This window comes from Protopterus annectens, chromosome 2.part0 (assembly GCF_019279795.1).
Source record: "Protopterus annectens isolate FY-2018-M chromosome 2.part0, PAN1.0, whole genome shotgun sequence".
Classification (NCBI taxonomy): domain Eukaryota; kingdom Metazoa; phylum Chordata; order Ceratodontiformes; family Protopteridae; genus Protopterus; species Protopterus annectens.
This window is the reverse complement of record NC_056728.1, coordinates 866,026,334-866,048,602: the sequence shown is the minus strand read 5'-3', so window position 1 is coordinate 866,048,602 and position 22,269 is coordinate 866,026,334. Positions and strand designations below refer to the sequence as shown.

General features: G+C 37.7%; 1 protein-coding gene across 2 annotated transcripts in view; it reads right to left on the bottom strand.

Annotated features, from left to right (window-relative positions):
• Positions 1 to 22,269, bottom strand: part of LOC122793267 (programmed cell death 1 ligand 1-like) — a 176,555-nt gene that overhangs the window by 4,445 nt on the left and 149,841 nt on the right. For both annotated transcript variants that reach the window (XM_044061129.1, XM_044061130.1), the window contains 2 exons: positions 8,463 to 8,552; positions 5,565 to 5,623 (listed from right to left, as the gene is read on the bottom strand). In XM_044061129.1, coding sequence (XP_043917064.1) covers positions 5,616 to 5,623; positions 8,463 to 8,552 — 98 coding nt within the window. In that variant the 3' untranslated portion in view covers positions 5,565 to 5,615. The remainder of the gene's footprint in view (positions 1 to 5,564; positions 5,624 to 8,462; positions 8,553 to 22,269) is intronic.

Below are 22,269 nucleotides of genomic sequence, written 5' to 3'. Positions count from 1 at the left end.
CAGCTGTCATGTAGTCGGAAAAAAACACAGTATCTCAGTGAAACAGAATTGCAAAATATACAAAAATTCTGACAGGTTCAGGCTGCTAGGCAGTGGCACTTTTCCCTCTGGTGCATTTGGTTAGGGACACATGGCTGAAGTGACACTGCAGAGACATATGGCTGTCACAAGTTCACTGCAGGCAAAGACAGGCATATAGAACAATGCTCATAGCTTCAATAACCAAGTGTATGGGGGAAAACAATGCCCATGGCCCCTTGGCCCCTATGGCACCTAGACAGCAGGCAGTACAGCAGCAGGATGTCCAGTGGGCATGGCAGTGGCAGTTAAAATCCTCTGTACAATGGGCAATGCCTTTTATTAATGGTGTGTGTGTGGACTGTTAGCCCATCACAGCCTATAGGGAACAAATACTAGGGATTAATGTGTCTACAGCAGCATGCAGGATTACTTCCAACTGTAGCACACTTGTACGTTTTGGAGTTACCTAACTACAGTCTGTACAACAAGAACAACAAACCTTATTTTCCCTGCCCATGCACTTTTTACTGAATAAGTGGGCATGGTGCTGCATGCCTCTCCTTGCCTGCAGTAAATCTGTGACAGCCTTATGTGGAATAATTTTACAATTTCAGTTAAGAAGCATATGCTAATATATATCACATAATGCTTATTTTGTGAGTGTGAAAGACTCCTCTTTACATTTGTTCTCTGGACACATTTAGCAGACCTATTACTGTGGCCCTAAACAACAGATTGACATATCTTTATTTTATCTGGATATTCTCCCCAGGCCTTACAAAGGCTCCCTGTTCTATTTTTCTCATTAGATGGCAAATTTACCAGCCATGTTTACCTCCCCCATTTCTGCTGCTCTCTAGGATCACTCTATATATATTTCTAATATTCATCTTCCCCACCCTTCACTATTAATCACATTGTCATGTAGAGAAAGCCAATGCCAGTGTGCAACACTGGTTATCATGATGCATCCTGGTTTGGCATCCAATCAAACTTGGTTCCTTCCTGCCACTCCCCTTAAATGCAATCATTTTCTGAGCATAACATGCTGGATACACAGTACCTTCAAGCCTTTCTTTCTTACTCCTTGCTTCTTAAGCTTACACCTTCCATAAGCTATACAGAAAATTTGGCATACAAGTGATGTAAGCTTACTTCCAGCTCCCCTGTGCTCAACAGGTGTGGATAAATGCATCCTAACTCTGCCCGCAACTCTGATGACTGTTTCTTCTTGCCTGCTTCCAACACATCTACTCAGAATTTTTCCCTCTCCTTTAGACTTCCTGTGCCTAATATTGTTACTGCATTGCCTTCTTGCTATCTATGTTACTGTAACTATATGGCTGTGTTTTTTACGCATTGTCTTCTAACTATCTATGTAACTGTAACTTTCTATGTTTTATTGTAATTTGCAGCATGTTTCATTTTATGTGGAGCTTTTTTTTCCCTGGGTCTCCACTGAAAATGGGCTCACCTAGCCCCAGTGGACCTTCAGTAAACAAATGCAATAAATAAATAAATATGCAACACAGTCAATCAGTTTCAGGCATTCATTTCACTCTACAACACAGATACTGTATAACTCTGAAAGCAAGCTAAAATCCCACATTGTGAGTACTAAAGTTTATATCCCAGGATTTAAATTGTTTAGACAAGACAGAATGTAGAAAAGGATGATGTAGGTTTGCTTATCTTAACTATTTCCCTAGATCCTCATAAATAATTCAAACGCTTCAAAATTGACATTCCTCCTAACAAATCTTACTTCTTTCCAGAGGACATATTAGCCTGGGTTAGGAAACATACAAATATAGGAGATGTCATCGTTGGTCATTTTAATTTTGGTCTGTCCAGTCCTTTTACAGAATACCAGCAGTTTTGGGGTGCTATCCAATTAATCACTTTATTTACCACCCTGATAAGAGATGGGCAATGAAAGCCTTGTTTATTGGGTCTGTATCTCTCATACCATGAATAGTATCCACTGGTCATTTTGCAGTCTTTGTTAGTAACCACCATACTATTTTTACCATGTACACACTAAGGTGATGTGCATTCATAATTATATGAGAGCATGGTGCTATTAAAGAACAAAACCAAGAACATGTGAACCAGATTTATCAAGCTGTAAAATTGTCAGTCATTGAAATCCCTTTGCCTGATGATGCTATACTAAATTACTTTGCAATTCTCTTTCTCAACTTTCTCAACATATGAGCCCCTATTACATCTTTCAGGATAAAGAACATATGTCAAACAGAGATGGCAGAGTCCCTCAAAGTTTAATGATTTCAACAGACAAAAGATGAACATATGACAAAAAGGCGAAAACATCTATTTTTTCATTAACATAGTACCATGAAAAACCAATGCAAGAACCTCAATGACAGAAGTGAATCAACTTTTTCCCCCAAAGAGTAGCCACATAATTCCCATATTTCTTCTGATAATAAATCAATAGCATTCTATATACAGGGAAATACTCCACTTTTTCACTTCTTCCTAGCAAGCCAGACTTGACAGTACAGGAGGTCTTCAGCAACTAGTCTAAAACAGCTGTTTTTTATGCATCAACTGCTATTCATACAAATTCACCTTATCCAATACCTTTCAGGGAGTTTCAATTCAGTCTCAAGGAGATAAGCCTTTGCCTCATTAAGAAACTCCTGAACAGAACAAGAGCGAATGCTTTTGAAGTCCTGACTTCAGTGCCTAAAATGTATAAAACTGATATCCTACTCTGCATTCTACCTCTAACTTTTCATTAACAGCGTATCTTAAACGTCTTAGTAAAGAGGGGATGTCAATGCAGACCAGTAACTACAGTCCAACTTCTAGCCTCACCTGCTTAGAAAACAGCAATAATCATAGCAGTCCATAACATGGAGTTTGCAAATGTTTCTCTGTTAACACGCCCTACTTTTGTCAGAAAGATCATGAAGGCCAAAACCACGGACAGATAGTATAAGCACTATTCCTTGATCTCTACAAAATGGTTGACACAGTAATGACTCAATCACGTTAAGCTGATTCCATAACTATAACTACAAAATACAAAGCAAGATAGCGACTGACCTGTACACCGAGTACACCAAGGACAGAGAGTGCCCCCTAGGGTTCTATGCTAGCTTCCCCAATTCCTAATCTGTATGTCAGACCCAGACCATTATAATGTTCTGAACTCTTAAGGCCACCAATTTGCAGGTAATACAACTGCACTATTTAATACAGGGCATTGTTTTCTACCCACATGATAATGCAGTGTGATTTACCTGACACAGAACAAGGACTAAAGAGCTCCCATTTCTCCTAAATGCAAACAAGAACAAAACAGCCCCTTTTGCAGCAAGTACCATTTTAACAACCATTTCCTAGGACAATGTCATTAACATTAATAATGGAGATTTTACTGAGCATGTCTTTTAACATTAAATATCTTGGTATTACAAATGTCTGTTCCTTATCCTTTGGCTATCACCGCAACAATAACATTGAAAATTGCAACCATTTACTATGCTGTTTCCACAAAATCACATAATCTCTTACTCCATGTCCTGACGTAATAGTTAAGGCCTGCACCTCAAAAATACAAGGTATCGTGTTTGATTCTGACCTCAAGTTTTTGGGATGCATGACTAGGCTTAAAAAGGCCCTTGTGGTCATTAGTCTAGTAAATGCCTATGAACCTATAAATAACCATTACTATTATCAAGCTATTCTATGAAAATGTTTGCACACTGAAAAACTAGAACAGGTGTAAAACAAATATGTGTGAAAGTTGGTCTTTTTGGCCCCTCAGGATCTCATTACTGTAGTTATGCAGAGAATTACATTGAGTATGTTTCTGTCTCAGAGTGAAGTACTTCTCCCACCAATCCAAAGCCACTGCTCCCATACTCTTTCTTCCCTCCCAACCTAAAAATCTTCATACCACAAATTCCCTGCTCATAAAACAAATTAAAGACACAACAGTCACAACTGGTCTGGAGATACTCTCTTCCCCAATTACTCTGGTAACATTTGAAACAAATTATGGAGGGATTTGAAGCACTAAGCACCTCTCTGAAAATCTGCTGTCATACGATCTTTCTTGCTGTAACTGTTATAAAAGAAGTACCTAGCTACTTCCTTCTCCATTTTACAGGCTGTATAAACACATATGACATGTTAAATACCATGAGTCACTGTTAATGGTTTGCCTTAACTCTGTAACCTTCTCCTCTTGAGTACTCTTACAACTTCTCCATTTGCATGTTTTTGTGCTTCATCTACAATGTACTGTCCTACCCTGGTACAACTTCCTTTCAATGTATCTATATATTTTAGTAAATTCACTAAACACAGATATAAAAATGATTGAATAACATTTTTGTGTTCTGACCAATGCTTCTTTAATTCCCCAGGGGCATTCAATAATCTAAAAAGCACTGAATTATACTTTTAATTACTGTTCTGACCAATGTTTCATGTACTCATCAGAACATATACTGATTCAAAACAAGGGTTGAATTATGCTTTTGCATTATAACCAGTATTTCATGTAATCATCAGGGCATACACACTAATCAAAAAACCCATAAATAGATAAATAAATTACACTTTTGTATTCTGAGCAGGGTTTCTTGAAGTCCTACAGTCATATGCTTATTTATGTTTGTACCACAGCCAGCAGCTTTGTATGCAAATGTTAGGGTTCCAGTGGTGGCCCATTTTAACATTTGTCTCCATTGCACATATTTCATTTTTTGTAACTACTCTGTATTTATTTGTTCCTGAGGCAATGGCATATTACCTTAATGGTTGTAGTTACTGTTAATATTTACTTTTATACCTTTTTGTGACAGTGTAATTGTTCCCAGAACTCTTCCCCCTGGAGCTCCATTGAAAAATGGTCAACACCCAGATCGACAACCCAATAAACAATATGCAAACAAACAAACAAACAAACAAGCACTTACCTATTAGTAACAGCAGATAATAAATATTAAGCTGAAGACTTGAAAGAAAATACTAACAGGATTTTCCAATCCTCTTTTAGTAAACAGCTTTAATAAAAACTCTCTATCAAAACGTTAGCTACTTTTTTATCTCTCTATAGAGGAAGGATATGATCAGTATTGAAAAGTGCAGAAGTCATCTTCATTACCCCAAAAGCCTATGATTTACAGCAGCCAGGTCTGTAACGCAAAGTGGTTTCAGCACCAATTTTAATTCTCCTTCTAGACATTTAAAAATGAAGTGCAAAACTTAGTTACCACTAAGAATCTGGCAATCTGGCAGATATAGCAAATATAGAAATGCAAAAACTTTGTGGAAAGTCAATAAGAAATAATAAGGGAAGGGAGGTAAAGTTCCTATGACTTACCAAACCTTGTCATCATCAAATTAAAAAGTAGTATTTGCAGTGAAGAGAGATTCTCATCCAGCTAACTGCTACACTAGTACATACAATCCATAGCAACTCCACTAAGATGTCAGTAAAAATGGACAACAACCGAAAGCAAAATAGAAGAAAAATGGTTCTACCTATGAGATGTACATACCTTTTTATGTTGTTAGAGTCTACGATAAGCAGAATATAACATTCCTTCATGTCATGGCTCTATGAACACAGAAACATTACACCAGGTTATTTAGCAAAGTGTATTAAATGTTAAGTAAAAGTTGTCTGCTAAAAGAAAAACAGACATTATTTCATCTTCCTCACAAACGGTAAACTTCATCCAATAACAAATGCAGAACTGTATCTAAACTTTCAAGCATCCACTGGAATAGCCAGGATAGCTGGAATAGTAATAAGGTAATAACAAGGATAATAATGTTTTTCTTTGAATTCTCTGATTGGTTGATAGTCACATGACTTTCTAAGTGTACATAAACTAATGTATGTTGAATGACTGTTTTTTCTGATGAAGTCCCGTTAATGAAGGATGAAAGCGCTTAAAATTTTTTATTAATACTTTGGCTCTGTACCATTCATTTGCGTTTTGGATTTTTAAGGTGCACTTTCACAAGTTGTGAAAATATTTGGAATAGTACACTAACTTCAAGAATATACCTCCCCATACCTCTCAATCTCTTAGAGCAAGAAATCTGGACAAAGCAATAAATAAAAGTGGGCCAAAGGCCCAAAAATGGGGGCAATTTTTAAATATTGCTCTTACAAACTTAGAGAGTTGATAAAATAATGGACTTTACATTAGCATGAATTTTCTGAAGGGTATGAAGTCTAAAACTCAAATTTCTGTCATTGTTTTCTAATTTTACTCTTTAATGATCTGTCACTAATTTGCCAGAAAACACACACAATTTTATGAAAAACAGACCAAAAATATGAGGCAAAAATCTGGACATTCTGCAAAAATTTGTACAGTTGAGAGGTATGAGTCCCCTCCCCCCCACACACACACACACACGCACACAAAAACACACATATAAATATAACAATTCAGCAAAGGAAAAACCCATTTAGTTAACCATGGACTCTGAAAAAAAAATAAAAGGTCATTTAATGAAATACATAATCATAAACCATGAAAAATACACCAAATTAAAAAAAATGTAACACATCTCACTGCACAAAATAAGAATTGTTTTAAACAGAGTAAGCTGTGGTGTGCATGCTGCATGCCTGGCTAGATCTCTGCAGTCACACAAACAACACTAACTCACTTATCTGACCTCATTCAATGAGGCTGGATAATTGTCAGGTTTGGCTAAACAATTCTGACAAAGCTTGGTGCAACTTTTGTCTTTTTGTCTATTTTTTAATTAATTTATTCATTTATTTCCATTTTTTGTGATTCATTTTTTGAGTTTGTTGTTTGGAACTGCTTGTTATAACTGTGAGATTCATAATTGTGAGAGGTCAACTCGAAATATATATTGTATACTGCAATTATTTAGTAAATGTTGAAGGTCACTAAATGTAACTAATAATGCATTAATGTGCTTTAGTAGGGGGTAGCATTCCTGATGTTTGGGGGATGACCTCCAGAACTATGCAATTTACATGCATTGAGATTGTTCTACACTGTAGTTTGGGGACATATTCTAAGATTTTGCTATCTTGGGCTTAGTATGTACTCATGGGTTTGAAGTTTCAGTCTTGATACTGCAGGTCTGCCAGAGTGTTCTGAGGTGGACCGGTTTTAACTGAGATGCCAAACTGAGGCAAATCACTCATCAAACCACACTTACTTGGGCAGCAGCAATTAGGTTAGTGTTAGCAGTGAAGGATCACATTTTTCTGACAATGGCAATATTAATACTATCCATGTGGAAGAAATGCCTAGCAATCTAATTGCATATCTTGCCACAACATTAAAATAAATGATGACAGTGTCAACAGATGAGCTCTTCAGTTAAGTAGGTACTAGTGGGTTTTGAGTAAACAGCTAGTTAAACTTCAGAGTAACACTGGTGTATATGATGCAGCTTTTAGTATGATGCAGCTTTTAGTAAGTCTTAACTGCTGATGTCACTCTGCATGAAGTAAGGATTACAAGCGGAAAATATGTCTTACATATTGGGACATGGAGCACACAACATATGAACCACAGATGGTAGATGTAGTCAAGAATGAAATGGAACAGGCACAACTCTGTCTGTTGGGTGTCAGTGAGCATGTACTGGAACTGGACACTTGGAATCTGATGACTGCATAGTATATTTTGATGAAAATGAAAGACAAAGTAGGAATGTTGTCACGTTTATAATTAAGAAGAAGCTTACAAGAACTGTAATGAAATGCAATGCAGCGAGCAAGCCCCTAGCATGTATTCCTGTATGAGGTGCACTCATTAACATGACTATTGTCCAGATATATGCAACAATAACAGATGCAGATGAGGGAAAAGTTGATCAGTTCTATAAACAAATACAAGCTGAAAATGATAAAGATCTAGTGATAGCCACAGTTGACTGAATGTGAAAACTGGAAATAAAGATAAAAGGGCAAATACTTGGAAAATATAGGCTTGATAAAAAATATGCAAGAAAACATCTGATTGCATTCTGTAGGGCAACTGGTTCATTTCAAACACCTTTTTCAGCAGTGGTGTTTCTAAGAGATGCAGAATGAGTGAGAAAGAGTGAAAGTGTGTGTGCAAGAAACATAGCACATACTGTTCAATGACTGAGCATGAACTGAATTCATGATTTTTTTTTCAATGGCATTCAATCCCAAATTCCTCACCTTACAACTTGATAGATTTTTGTGTACATTATACATGTTAGAGCCCTTAAAAATTCACATTTATGTTATATACAAATACTACAATGTCTCACAACGATGGCTGTGTTTTGACATGATTATCTTTCAAATTGAGTTTTAGATATATTTTTATACCTTCTTTGCCTGGCATTTCTGTACTTCACTGGAGTATATGTATACTGCTTATTTTTATATTGAAATATGAACTGTATAACAAAATAATTACCTTTTTCACAATGTACAGAAACCGTTGTCCGGCTGCTTTGTACTGGGACTCGTGTCTGACTGTCTTCCTCCAACAGTTTATTTAACTGTGCTGTAAAGAAATTGACAGATGGATACACGTTGCTTCTAAACAGCCAGTGATACAAATAATCAAAAATACTGAAATCGTTAAGTAATATTTTTATAAATTCTTTGACAAAAGCAAACCAAAAATGGAAAGGAGTACCTAATTTCTAGTGTGATCGTCCTCCTGTCATTCCCACCACCCTTCTTTCCTTCCCTCTCTCTTCCTCCTTCAATCTCATTGTCTCCTTCTTCCTCACTGGCCCCCTCCTTTCTTTTTTTCCTTTTATTTTAAATGCTATACATTTGTTAACCAGGTACACTCATGCATCTATATTCCATAACTGAACTTTCAAAAGTTCGCAAATGTAATAAAAAATAAATAAACCAAAGAAAAAAACTACCTGAACAGTTTAAGCAGGGGGGCAAGCACCCCTGCACCTCCCACCCCACCCCCTGGTCTTTAAATATACCAATTCCGAGATTGCACTACAGTGTAGAAAAGGGAAATCTTCCCATTCCACACTGTACAGAGATCTCCGTTGAAACATTTGAACTTTTAAAAGTTCGACCATATGGTGTCGACCATATGACGTTCGAACTTTTAAGTGTTTGACAACATGATACAGACCCACACCCACTGGGCACGAAGGCCCCCTTTTTACGGGCAACCTGGGAGCATGGTCTGGTTAAGTGGCTTGTTCAATGTCACACAGTAACCATATGGAGGTGGAAGAAATCAAGTCTACTGTAAGTTACTCATAAATGGAGTTTTTGTATACAACTCTACCCTGTAAAGGGTGCAAACAGTCTAGGTACATTAACGGTGAGCATAATGTTTTTTTTTTTTTTTTATCATTATAATATAACTGTTACTACCAAGTTCAGATTTACATGCAACTCTGAACATGTTTATCTGGCATTTTGCAATTCCTACAAGAGCTTCTATGTTGGTAAAACCACTAGAATGCTCTCACAGAGAATATACGAACACATGTTGGCTACTAAAAACAAAGATTCAACTAATGCTTTGGCCAAGCATGTTTCTCAATACATTGGTTCTAAAAGTTTAGCTTTTTTGTTCTGGACTGTGTTCAAGACAGATTATTTGGTGGCGATTTTAACAACTTGCTCGAGTATATGGAATTGTACTGGCAGTAACTTTTATGTTCTGAGAGAGCACCTGGTTTAAATGGTATGATTAATATTAAATGTATTTTGAAATCTATTAATATTTAATATGTTTGTATTTTTATTTTATGGTACAGTAATATACATATATATTCTTACATTTATAATACATGTTATTGTTTGGACGTTTACTCCTTTAAGGAGACAAACTGTTAGTCATATGACTGATTATATTTAAATTACATGATGATGTCACATCATCATTTGTTCTACGCATTCTGTAGTATACTTTTGGATTTATTAGTAAGCCTTTAAGTGTTATTAATATCTTGAGCTGATTTATCAAAAGTAATCTCAGCATGTGAAGGTTCAACTTGTTGACTACTGTTGTTATATTCCAGCCTTTGAGATCTTCTGATAAGGGGTGCAAACTCAACTTCAGATGAAATGTGGTAACCATGAAAGGTTAACTGCATTAGAAATGCCATTACTGTTTAAAGAAATGCCATTACCATGTTTTCTGTCCCTTATTCAGTAAATAAGCTGACTGCATCTCACATGTCAGTATCTCTGTTAAGTTTCTTGTGTGTCTTGTTTATAATAGTCACAATGTGCCTTTGATTTGCATTGATCAAAAACTGGATCTCCATTCATCTTGGTGTTTAGACTCTTAATTCAATTTTGTAGTGAGTCAATTCTTTCACTATTGTGTGGAATTAGCAACTTAAGTAATTTAAGTCCAGTGTTGCTAAATAAAGTGACAAGATCCTTATATGTTTTCTCACTTTGACTAATGCAGTTTGGAAACTTATAAATTCTTAGACCTAATGGGAACATCAAAGCAAAACAAGGCTATATATAGTAACTTGAGTGTCTTAAATTTCAATAATTTATTAATTAATTTAGTTTCTAATACAAAAAAAGGTTGGACTTTGAGCTGACCAAGATTGCATCAGAATGAGTCTTGCTGCTTCGGTGTGACTTTATTTGACATTACTAATAAACAGGTTAGTACACTGGCACAAAAAATGTCCTATGTTGCCATCAGTAAGTACTGTAGCTTCAGAAGTGTTAGCCACAATGGTCATGTCCCCTTCATCACCAGAAATGCACTCAAAAGACAATGTTAGCATTAAGAAATTATACTGGCAGTTGTTTTTAGGCCCTGACAGACCACCTGGTTTTAATGGTGTGATTAATATCATATGCATTTTAAAATCTATTAGTACTTGTTATTTTTATTTTACAGTATAGCAACCTATTTATATTCTTATATTTACTACTATTATTGCTTAGACATTTACTCCTTTAAGGAGATGAATTGTTAGTCATATTCTTTTTGAATACAGTAGAGAATCGATTATCCGTACTAACTGGATCAAAGAGTAGTTTGGATAATCAAACATACATTGAACTGGATAGAAAACTTCTAAAATCTAGTTTTCTCTACACTCAGGGAATGTACTTTTCAACCATTCAGCAAGTCCAGTGGACAATAAAAAATTTTATACGTACAAGCAGGCTACAAGTTAAAAAAACATGCACAAGCTAATATGTATAACGTTTACATATTCAGACTTTATGATTTTTTCCTACCCAAAAACTTTAGAAGACAGGTTTGGATAATTGAAATTTCAGATAATCGACTTTCTACTGTATATTTAAATAGTGTGGTCATATCAAATCATTTGTTTAGATGAAGTTCTAAGTGGTAATAAAGAATGAAGAAACATAGCATAAATCAATCTGTGGCCCCTTTGCCTTCACAAATGTTTTTATACTGCATTTGTTGGCAGACTTTCTGAACAGGCCACTTCACCTGACTGTCTAGTATTCCAGGCCTTTCAGCTTCCTTTTCAGTTTCAGTACTTATCATGCCCTTCAAGTGTTGAATTTGTTTCTGCTGAATGGATGAAGGGGGAACTCACAGAGGCATTCAGCAGTAGACAGGAAAAGTGGAGAAAGAGTGTGGGAGAAGGTGTGGGTGGAATGGAGTTAGAACATTAACTGCAGTTAAAAGACATTAGATAGGCTTACAGTCTCCTTGTCTTTAAGCAAACACAATGTAATGCAATATAATGCAAGCCCAGAGTGGAGATGCTGCTCTACTGAGTTGAGAGGAGGCAGATGAGGTGGCTTTGGTACCTCATTAAGATGCCCAGCTGCACTATCCATGGCAGATGTAACAGGCTTGACCTAGCAGAAGAAGGTTTTGGGCAGATCCATAAGACATTGAAGAGACTGTATCTCTCAGCTTGCTCTGAAATGCTAAGGAATCCTGAAAGAAGACCTAGGTATTGTTGCTAAGGAGTGGAAAGGCTGGTCTGTCCAGTTTAGTTTTCTCTCCAGGACAATTTTAATATTGGCATCTTTTTCTTTCCCCATCAGAGTAAAAACATTAAACTGTATAATGCCCATTAAAGAGCCCTACCTGACACCACCTATCACAGCATTAGATTTAGAAACACTCTCACAACAAGCACTTTTTGGCTGCTGCCCATAACAGCATCTTCAGCTCCTTACAGTTTTCTAGTCACTTAAATTCTACAATTTTTCTTAACTGAACCAAAAGGCCTTAGGGAAATTCATGTGACTGCCCTCTTTCTACACTTCTTACAAAATAATCATTCAGAGCCAGCAAAAATATCTCACATGAGCTTTTATAACACAATAACTCTAATAATAATAATAACAACACCACTAGTAGTGGTAGTAATAATAGCTGGCAACTTGCCATTTATTTTCTTTGAGAAAAGCCCAAGATATTTCATTAAGAACTATTTCCAAGTAACTTATATGATAACTAGATAATCACTCCCCTTTTAATTTGGGCACCGCTGCCAGCACTCCTCATGTCATAACAAGGGCAGAAAAAGGCTGCTTTTATACTGATGTATGTATATAGCATCACAGGACTTTTTTTCACACTTGTGATGTAGCTAAATACATCTGGTGTAATGTGCATACCTCCAAACCCCTTGGCACAAGAAATCTGGAAAAAGCCAATAATGAGGGGACAAAGGCCCCAACTTATCAATAGAGTTTAATTATTGCTTTTATAAACTTACAGAGTTGCACGAATAGTAGTTTTGCATTAGCATGCATTTTCTGAAGGATATGAAGTCTGAAATTCAAATGTCTGTCAATATTTAATTGCTTCAGTCCTCAGTCATTTATTAGAAAATGACAAATTGTATGAGGAAATGACCAAAAATATGAAACAAATATAGGGACATTCTATGAAAATTTGTACAGTTGAGAGGTATGCAACATTCTCCAATTTATGATGCACCCAAACTATATGATTTATATGATTAACAGGAATATATGATGCATATTAATAAATGACTTAGTCTATTAAGTACAAAAATGTAGCATTTGACATACAGGAAGAGTGTATTGATAAGTTGTGGCCATAAACAACAATAAAGAGTATGTAATAAACTAAATGAATAAAAAATGATTAGATACTAATCAGAAGACTACGAAATGCTTTTGTACTTCATTTACGTAGAAACATCAATGAGGGCATAAAACATCTGCACCATTCTTCATAGTACATTTTAGAATAATCACTGACACTAAAAGCACTAACATCTGGTTGGTCTTAAAGAAGAAACAGGCAGTGCAGTAAAGGTCTAAGATCAGAGTAGTTAGCATTTAATTGGTTTATTTTGCAACTATGAATATTCATGGTCTGAGGAAGCGGTTTGTACACCACAAAAGCGCTTACCTGCCAATGTTTTTTTGTTTTTGTTTTTTACTGTTTTGTGTAGTTTTTGATTGTGTTTGTGCAAGCTTTTAAAGTTTTTTCCATTAAATACACTGGAAAACTACCATAGTGGTTGGAACATTTTTATTCTATACTTTTTGGTCTATAATCAGATTCAGAACATTTACATTTACATTTACATTATATCACTGTGTCAGTAACTGCAAAGCTTGCTTTTCTTGCAGTAGCTCCCCCGTTCACACCAACAACAAAGTCTCTTGCAATCAGAAATACTTGGACCACTAAACAAGGTATGGCATATGCCTCTACAAACAAAAGACTGACAGCTATATAGTTCAGCCACAAGGTCTCTCATTGCATGTTGTATTCATTTGCCTTCTCCACAAAACACTTCATTTTGCTGTTTAGTCTTCAATCCTTGCCTATGCTTGGCATTCTTCCTTCCCACCTCTGGGCATCAGACCTTGCTGCACTCACTCTATGCTTCTGTGTGTTTAGAGGTAGAGGTTATTTCATTAGGTAGGGTGAGGCCTCAGGTTCAAAACTCTCTTGTAACACTCTCCAGGGGTGCTTTGTTGTGATTTTCAGAGAGTGGCTGAAGGCACCAGGGCTTTTCTTGCATCAACCCATATCATACTCTCTATATGTCCTGTAAGTCATGGCACATTAAATTCAGCAAAGCAGAATTTCGACACAGAAGTTTTCTTCATCAAAAATTGCAAACATTTATCTGGCAGTGCGTTTCATTATATAAGTCTGAGGCTATGCTATCTATGAGAATTCCCCTTACTAGAAGAGTAGTTCTGGGGAAAGCAGAACATCTCATGACTGAGTAGTTCACTTAGATAAAGTCACTGACAAAAACAATTAAACGTTTGTCACTGTCAGTGTTCCCTATTTTTGTGACAGATTAAATAATTGTGTTTGCTTTCAGTGTTGGACATCAGTGTGTCAAATCTCTGTCATGCCACCCTGAACTTCCTCCACTATTAAAGACCAATGAATTCAAGATACTAGTTCTTCAAAAAGGAGATATACGTAGTCCAGCTTCTCATTCCAAGTGGGGACATATACCAAATCCTGGTTCTCTACCACATGTCCTCATACTCTCCGATGCACTGCCGTACGTCCTCAAACTCTCCGATGCACTGGATGACCACTGAAATATGCCCACACTATAGAACTAGCCACACTACAGAACTAGCTACACATGCTCACACTCTAGAACTAGCTAAACATCCCCCTCTATAGAACTATCCAACCATTCCCACACTACAGAACTAGCTAAACATGCTCACACTATAGAACTAGCTAAGCATTCCCACACTACAGAACTAGCTAAACATGCTCACACTATAGAACTAGCTAAACATCCCCACACTACAGAACTAGCTAAACATTCCCACACTACAGAACTAGCTAAACATGCTCACACTATGCAACTAGCTAAAGATTCCCAAACTACAGAACTAGCTAAATATGCTCACTCAATAGAACTAGCTAAAGATTCCCACACTACAGAACTAGCTAAACATGCTTATACCAGAGAACTAGCTAAACATTCCCACACTACAGAACTAGATAAACATGCTCACACTATATAACTAGCTAAACATCCCCACACTATAGAACTAGCTAAACATGCTCGCACTATAGAACTAGCTAAAGATTCCCACACTACAGAACTAGCTAAACATGCTCGCACTATAGATCTAGCTAAACATTCTCACACTACAGAACTAGCTAAACATGCTCACACTATAGAACTAGCTAAGCCTTCACACACTACAGAACTAGCTAAACATGCTCACACTATAGAACTAGCTAAACATCCCCACACTACAGAACTAGCTAAACATGCTCACTCAATAGAACTAGCTAAAGATTCCCACACTACAGAACTAGCTAAACATGCCCACACTACAGAAATAGCTAAACATGCTCACACTATAGAACTAGCTAAACATCCCCACACTACAGAACTAGCTAAGTATGCTCACTTAGAACTAGCTCATTTTAATCTCAGCAGGATTTGTAACAAACCATCTTCTCCGAAAAGCTGAATCCTCTGCTACAACCTTGATATCTTAGCTATCATAGATGACGTTTTTAACAGTAAAATCAACATGTTTCAAAAAGATAAACAGCAAGAGGATGCAGTAATCAGTACATAGTAATACATCAAAAAGAAGTGGCTTAGTTTGCTTTTACGTTCCATCAAACTCATTAAATTGAAGACTCGTTACACTGGCTGATATACATTAAAATTAATAACTGGTAATTAAAGTAGGTTACAGATGTGTTTGATTGGTATCCTGGACCCTTTTTCATAATCTAATCCATGAAAATACACAGCACAACAAGTTACATGAAAAAAAAAAGCTTTAATAATAAAAAGTGAAAAGCAATAATTACAAAACAGTTTCACAATATGGGCTTCTTCACTGTATAAACCCAAAGCCACATGTCTTAAACACACAACACCTCAACAGAAGATAGCAACAAATAAACCACTTCTATTTAAACAAAATGTACACACGCGCACGCGTACACACATGCACGCACACACACACGTGTGCACGTGCACAGAAACACACGCACACAAACACAAACATGCACGCTCGCACACGCACACACATACACATGCACACATATGCATGCGCACACACACACACACACACACACACACACACACACACACACACACGCACAGACACATGCACACAGACACACACACATGCACACTCACGCACACAGGCATGACATGTGCACATTGACAAGGGTAAGGTAGACAGGAATATCTGGAAACAGGTATGGCAGTAGTGTAGGCCATCAGTGCTGTGACAGGCCATAATAAGACAGTAGAGGACAGTAGCACAGATATGTTGCAGGTTCACCAATATGAGTGTGAATGCAAAGATCAAGGCATAGGATATTGTCAGAAACAGTTCCACCAGCAAATATGCAATACCAACACCAAAGCTTCTCACAGAGGTGGAGGAGTTCCTGGTAACCCTGTTCGGAGCAGGTGAGAAAAACTTTCATACCTGACATTGGCATGGCTGTGGGAGCTAGGACGATAATGACTACTCAAGTGTCTGTAGATGATGAGCAATGATTTTGAGGGATTATTCAGAGGAAAAAACATTCATACCTGCTCTCCAGGTACAACAGGCTTGCAACTGCAACAACCCACACCACAAGGTATGTATTTCCCCAAAGGCTACAGAAATAATCAGCATGCAGAAGTATGTATGATACATACTGGTGGGAATGACACATTTGTCCTACATTGCAAAGGTATGTTGCCTTTATGCCTTCACAGGGTCTGCTGTTAAAGGGTCCAGTACAACAAGGAGCCATGTACCTGATATCAGCAGGTCACCTATGACTGTTGGAAGATGGTTTTCCAAACCCCCAGAACAAAGGAGAAAGACTCCTGCACTCTTTGGACATTCACAGGCAATTACGTTACTACTTGGATAAAACTAAGGCTTTCAGAAAATCTGACCAGCTCTTTGTATCCTATGCTTCAGGATCACAAGAAAAGCTATCTCAAAACAGACCATTTCAAAATGGATAGGACATAAGACATTGTATACATTTCTGTTACACACATCATGGGAAACCAGTACCTACTAGCATTAGGTCCCACTCCACCAGGGCTACAGCTACATCAACAGCCTTTCTCAGGGGGGTACCATCCAAGGATATTTTGGAAGCTGCAACTTGGAGTTCAGTGCACACCTTCACCAAGCACTATCACTTACCTCTATACTCTAAGACTAGAGCTGGCTTTGCCACTGCAGTTCTGCAGGGCCTACTAGCTTCTCCAAACCCTGTTTAACTCCACCACCCATCCTTAGCTTTGTGATTCAACCCAAGTGTGATGACTGCAGCAGTGTAACACAAACATAGTACAGTTTTGTACCTACCATAAATGTAGATGTTCGAGTGTTCACACTGCTGCAGTCCAGGTTACCCTCCCTCCATCCCCTCTGAACTAGCTGAACCTTTCTATACCTTTCTATCTGATACAACCTTTGTGGTGTATTTGCTTGTAACTGAAGGTATTCTTTGTATTTTCTCTACATGTTTCATTGGCAATATGTATTGCCCTCCTACTAGAGGGCACCTGACATCTGGGGCAAGAAGAACTGAAGAAAATGGTGTTGGATGCCTCTTATATACCCCTGGCACACTGACATCAGGGAAGAAGTGACAGCAACCAATGCCGGACCAAGACTTTGGAACTGTGGCCGACTGCGGGACCACCTGACAGCAGGATAACCCAAGTGTGATGACTGCAGCAGTGTAACATGATGAACATCAAGACCTATATATACAAGGAGAAATAGTTACACATGGTTAATAACATAATAAGTATACAAATTCAATTAGCATTAGGAGAAGACCTAGACTGTAATATATATTACAGTAGGTATATTACGAAATGACGTATATAAGTGTAATAATTTGAGGACTTATGTAATACATGGGCTTAGCCACTTATTTTTTAAGTGTGTTCTAAGTGAGTTTTTAAAGTGAGAAGAGGTAGGGGCAGAAATCAAAGCAAGATGGAGATTATTGCAGGTTCTAGCTATGGAGTGGGAGAACAGTGCTTTTCTTGCAGTATTATTAGCCCTAGAGATACAGAGGAGGGGCTTTTCGGAAGATCAGAGAGGATGGTTTGTATTATAGTGGGTGAGAAGTTGGCCTAGTGCAGGGGGGGGTTCTGGATGTGTTACCACATTGTAGGCAATGACTAAGTGGTGACAGGTTAGTAGCTGGAGAAGTTCCAGCCATTGCAGTTCCCTTAGAGCCTGGCAATGGTGGGTTCTAAAGGTGGAGTTATTTGCAACTTTGTGATTTTATTATAACATGATTAGAGTTTGTCAAGGTCAAGTTTTCTAAGCTGGGTAAGAATTGGAGCAGCATACATTAGGGTAGACAAGAGGTGAGTTTGGGCTAGGGTAATCCGTGCTTGTTTTGAGAGGGATTTCCTGTGCCTATATGTGTTCCCATTTTTTATGGACTTTTTTGATAGTTTGTGAAACGTGGACATCAAAGTGTAGATTTTTATCAATTTCAATGCCTAGGAGTTTGGTATGGTCAGAGGGAGAGATAATAGTGTCATTTATGGAGGAGATAGTGAAAGATAGAGGGGTGGGAATGGTTTTGTTGGGGGTGAAAAGTAGTAATTTGGTTTTATTAGGTTTTAGAAGTTGGATCTTAGTGATACAACTTTCCACAGAGCTAAAGGATTCCTGGGTGAGTTGTAGGGTGGGAAGTGATGGAGCTGAACAGATAAGAGTTGAATCGTCAGCGTATTTTAAAAGTGAAGCATGCTGTGTGGTGATATGGAGATTATTGGTAAATATGGAGAAAAGAAGTGGGCCTAATATGGAGTCTTGTGGTACACCTTTGGTAGTTGGGAGTAAGGGGGATAGTACACTTTGCCACTGGACAGATTGTTGCCTATTTGACAGATAGCTTTTAAACCAGGCTATAGCAGAAGTGGCAAAGGATAGGGATGTCAGAGTGTCTAGTAGTAAGGAATGTGAAACCATGTCAAATGCTTTGGAGAGGTCTAGAAATATTGCAGATACAAAGTTATTATTATTTCTATGTTGGTTGATCAGATTGGTGAAAGAGAGCAGAGCGGTGGTTGTGCTATGGTGTTGTCGGAAGCCATGCTGTGTGGGGGAGAGGAGACGGTGTGAGTTTAGGAATTGTGTTACCTGAGAATGTATACATTTCTCTAGTATTTTAGATAAGGGGGATAGAATGGAAATGGGGTGATAATTTGAGTATTCGTAAGAGTTTCCACCTTTATGTAGTGGAATAATGGATGATACCTTCCATAGCTGTGGGACATATTCTTCTTGTATGGAGTGATTGATAAGAATAGAAATAGGGTAAGATAAAGATTCAGCAGATATTTTTAGGAAGTTGGCAGGTAGATTGTCAGCAGCAAGGCTGGTAGTTTCAGTTTTAGGAGGTGTTTTTTAATTGTTGAGGTGGGAACGGGCGAGAGCGTAAAGGATGGGATGTTGTCAGGGCATTTGGTTGGGTTATATGTAGGGCTGTTTTTAGATAGTTGGGAGGATAGTGTTAAGATGGATTCTCTGAAGTGGTGATTGAATTGGGAGGCAATGTCCTTGTTGTCATTCATGGAGTTAAGAGTGGGAGTGGCAGTTTTGCCTGGTTTTAAGAGAGGGTTAATAGCATGCCAAAACTTTTGGGGATCTTTTGAATGTTTGTTTTGGATACTGAGGAAGTAATTTTGTCTGTCGAGTTTAGTTTGTCTCTTGGCTTGATTTCTAAGTTGTAGATAACTTTGTTTGACTAAGCTAGTATTGTCTTTCTTCCAAATTCTCCAAACCTTATCCCTTGACTTTAGAAAGGGTCTAGTTTCCCTAGTTAGCCATGGTGCATAGTTTGACTTGGCTCTTATTTTCCTAATTGGTGTGAGTCTATCAAGGATATTGATGAGAATATTGCTGAAGTAGTCAACGGCTTGGTCTAGATTTAGGGTTTGTAGTGGTTTCCAGTTACTATGTTTTAGAATACTGTTTAGTTCTTGTATATTTAGTTTACGATCGTCTCTGACTTGTCTAAAAACAATGGGTTTAGCTATGTTGGTACATTTCAGCAGGAGGAAGGTGGGGAGATGGTCACTAAGACCATCATGAAGGTATCCAGTCTGATAGTTTTGTCTGGGGCAGTTGACTAGTGTCCAATCTGGAATAGATTGCTTGTGGGTTTTTTTGTCAATTCTAGTGGGTTCTTGGATATGTTGGCTAAAACTGTAAAGATTAATATAGTTAGTGGGGTTGTTAGTAGTACTGGCTGACCAATCAGTGTTCAGGTCACCTAGTAAGATGGTTTCTTGGGGGAGATTATCTGTGGCCCATTATAATATTTCTTCAATGATGGGAGAGTTATTTATTACCTGGGGGAATATACCAGCAGAGAATGATAATAGTTTTTGTGTCATTTATGCTTTGGAGTGAACCTAAGGTTTCAGCATTTTGAAATTTAGGTATGGGGTTTTGTAGAGGTTTGATGTTGATTGTATTTTTATAGAGGACAGCAACACCACCTCCCTTTTTGCCCACTCTATCCAGTCTTAGGATATTATATCCTGGTGGGAGAATTTCTACATTTTGGGTACTAGGTTTTAGCCACGTCTTGGTAATGGTTAGTATGTCAGGGGAGTAGTGAGCTATAAATATGTGTACATCAGAAGGTTTGTTAGAGATGTTGACATTCAGAATCAATAGGTCAGAGATTTGCCTAGCAGAGAGTAGAGAGTTTTGTGGTCTAGGGTTTGGGTGTATGTCTCCAGATACAAGTAGATTTTTAGTGATAAACAGTATGTGTTTAACAGTGTGCACATGGTGTTATGTGAGACTTATGAATGTGTAGGATTAAGCTGTCTTTAAATAATGTAGAGGAGATAGGAAAGAAAATGTGTAGGTGTATATTTGTTTGAGAAAGTGTTATGTGGAATGATGTATTTTCTAGTGATGTGTTTGTATATAATGATGTGATGTTTGTTAGGTATGTGAGGGTTAGGAAGAGAAATCCTTGGATTAATTGTATTTTAAGAGGGAGTAGTGGTTAGGTTTTAGTGGTTTTGGCATTCAAGTATGGGTGTGAATGTGAATGCATGGCAAGTAGATACTATGTACCTTTTTAAGGCAGAAATTTGGCCAGCTGCTAAAAAGAAAACAGGAAAACCAAACAGTCAATTCCAGGTCAGTGTTGTGCAGTATCTTCCTAATAACTACAAATCTTATACTACTAATCTAGTACAGTGTGGTGAAAAGGACCACCACTTCTACAGGGAAAAACAACTGAAGTATGGGCTGTATGTACAATAGGTAAACTTTTTCCAAGAGAAAGTAGTTTTAAGTAATTTACCTAGGAGTACAATAGGAAGAGAAAAGTGGGGGGGGGGACCAGTGGTGTGCACGTGTACAGTGAAAGGGGAAAGAGTCTTCAGTTTAGAGGACAGATTAAATACAACTCTAACATACACTAGTGTAGCTGAAAGCACTTTAGTGTTCCATTGACACAGGGTCTTACAGTGCAGGGCAAAGAGACAGCGTTGGGTTGACTGAGGCTGGCCAAGACACAGGATGAAACTTTTGCTGAGGGGAACCAGTGCAGTTGAAAGCACTTTAGTGTTCCACCGACGCAGGATCTCGCAGTGCAGGGCAATGAGACAGCCTTGGCACATGCTACATAAACATGTGAGTAACAGGAACCTCAAACATCCCCCAGATTCCATGTGTGGGTGGCACATCTACTAACTCCTGTATGGTGTCCCTGATCACACATTTCCAGTTGACTATGTTTTGTTCATAGCAATGATGTCGTGTTTAGCTGCTGGCAGACCCATCTGCAGGGTGAGACAAATCACATCATCATGAGTACTGGCTCCAAAAGGAGCCCCTAACCCATGTTGTCCTATTAATGATAACACTATTCCTGCCATGAGTGAAAATCCTGAATATCGACAAATCCTGGTGTTTAGAATAGCTTCGTGCCACGGAATTCCACATGAAGTTTATATGTTTTTAAATCATTTAACCATGTTTCTTTTCATCGTTTGGATACACAATGCCTCTCATTAGCAATTTGACACTAATCAGTTTGCTACTACCCAGTCACTGACATAATCTGCATGCTGTGCTATTTTCTTCAATAGTGCAGTCATGTTATTTTTCTCTGAATCACTCCCTCCTTACATGTCATCACTCACTGCATTATTTTTTATAGCACTGTATGCTCTTCACTTCTGAATACCCACCACATTTTTAGTTTCAGTAAAGTTTAACAAATGTTAACATTATATATATTGAGCATTGCA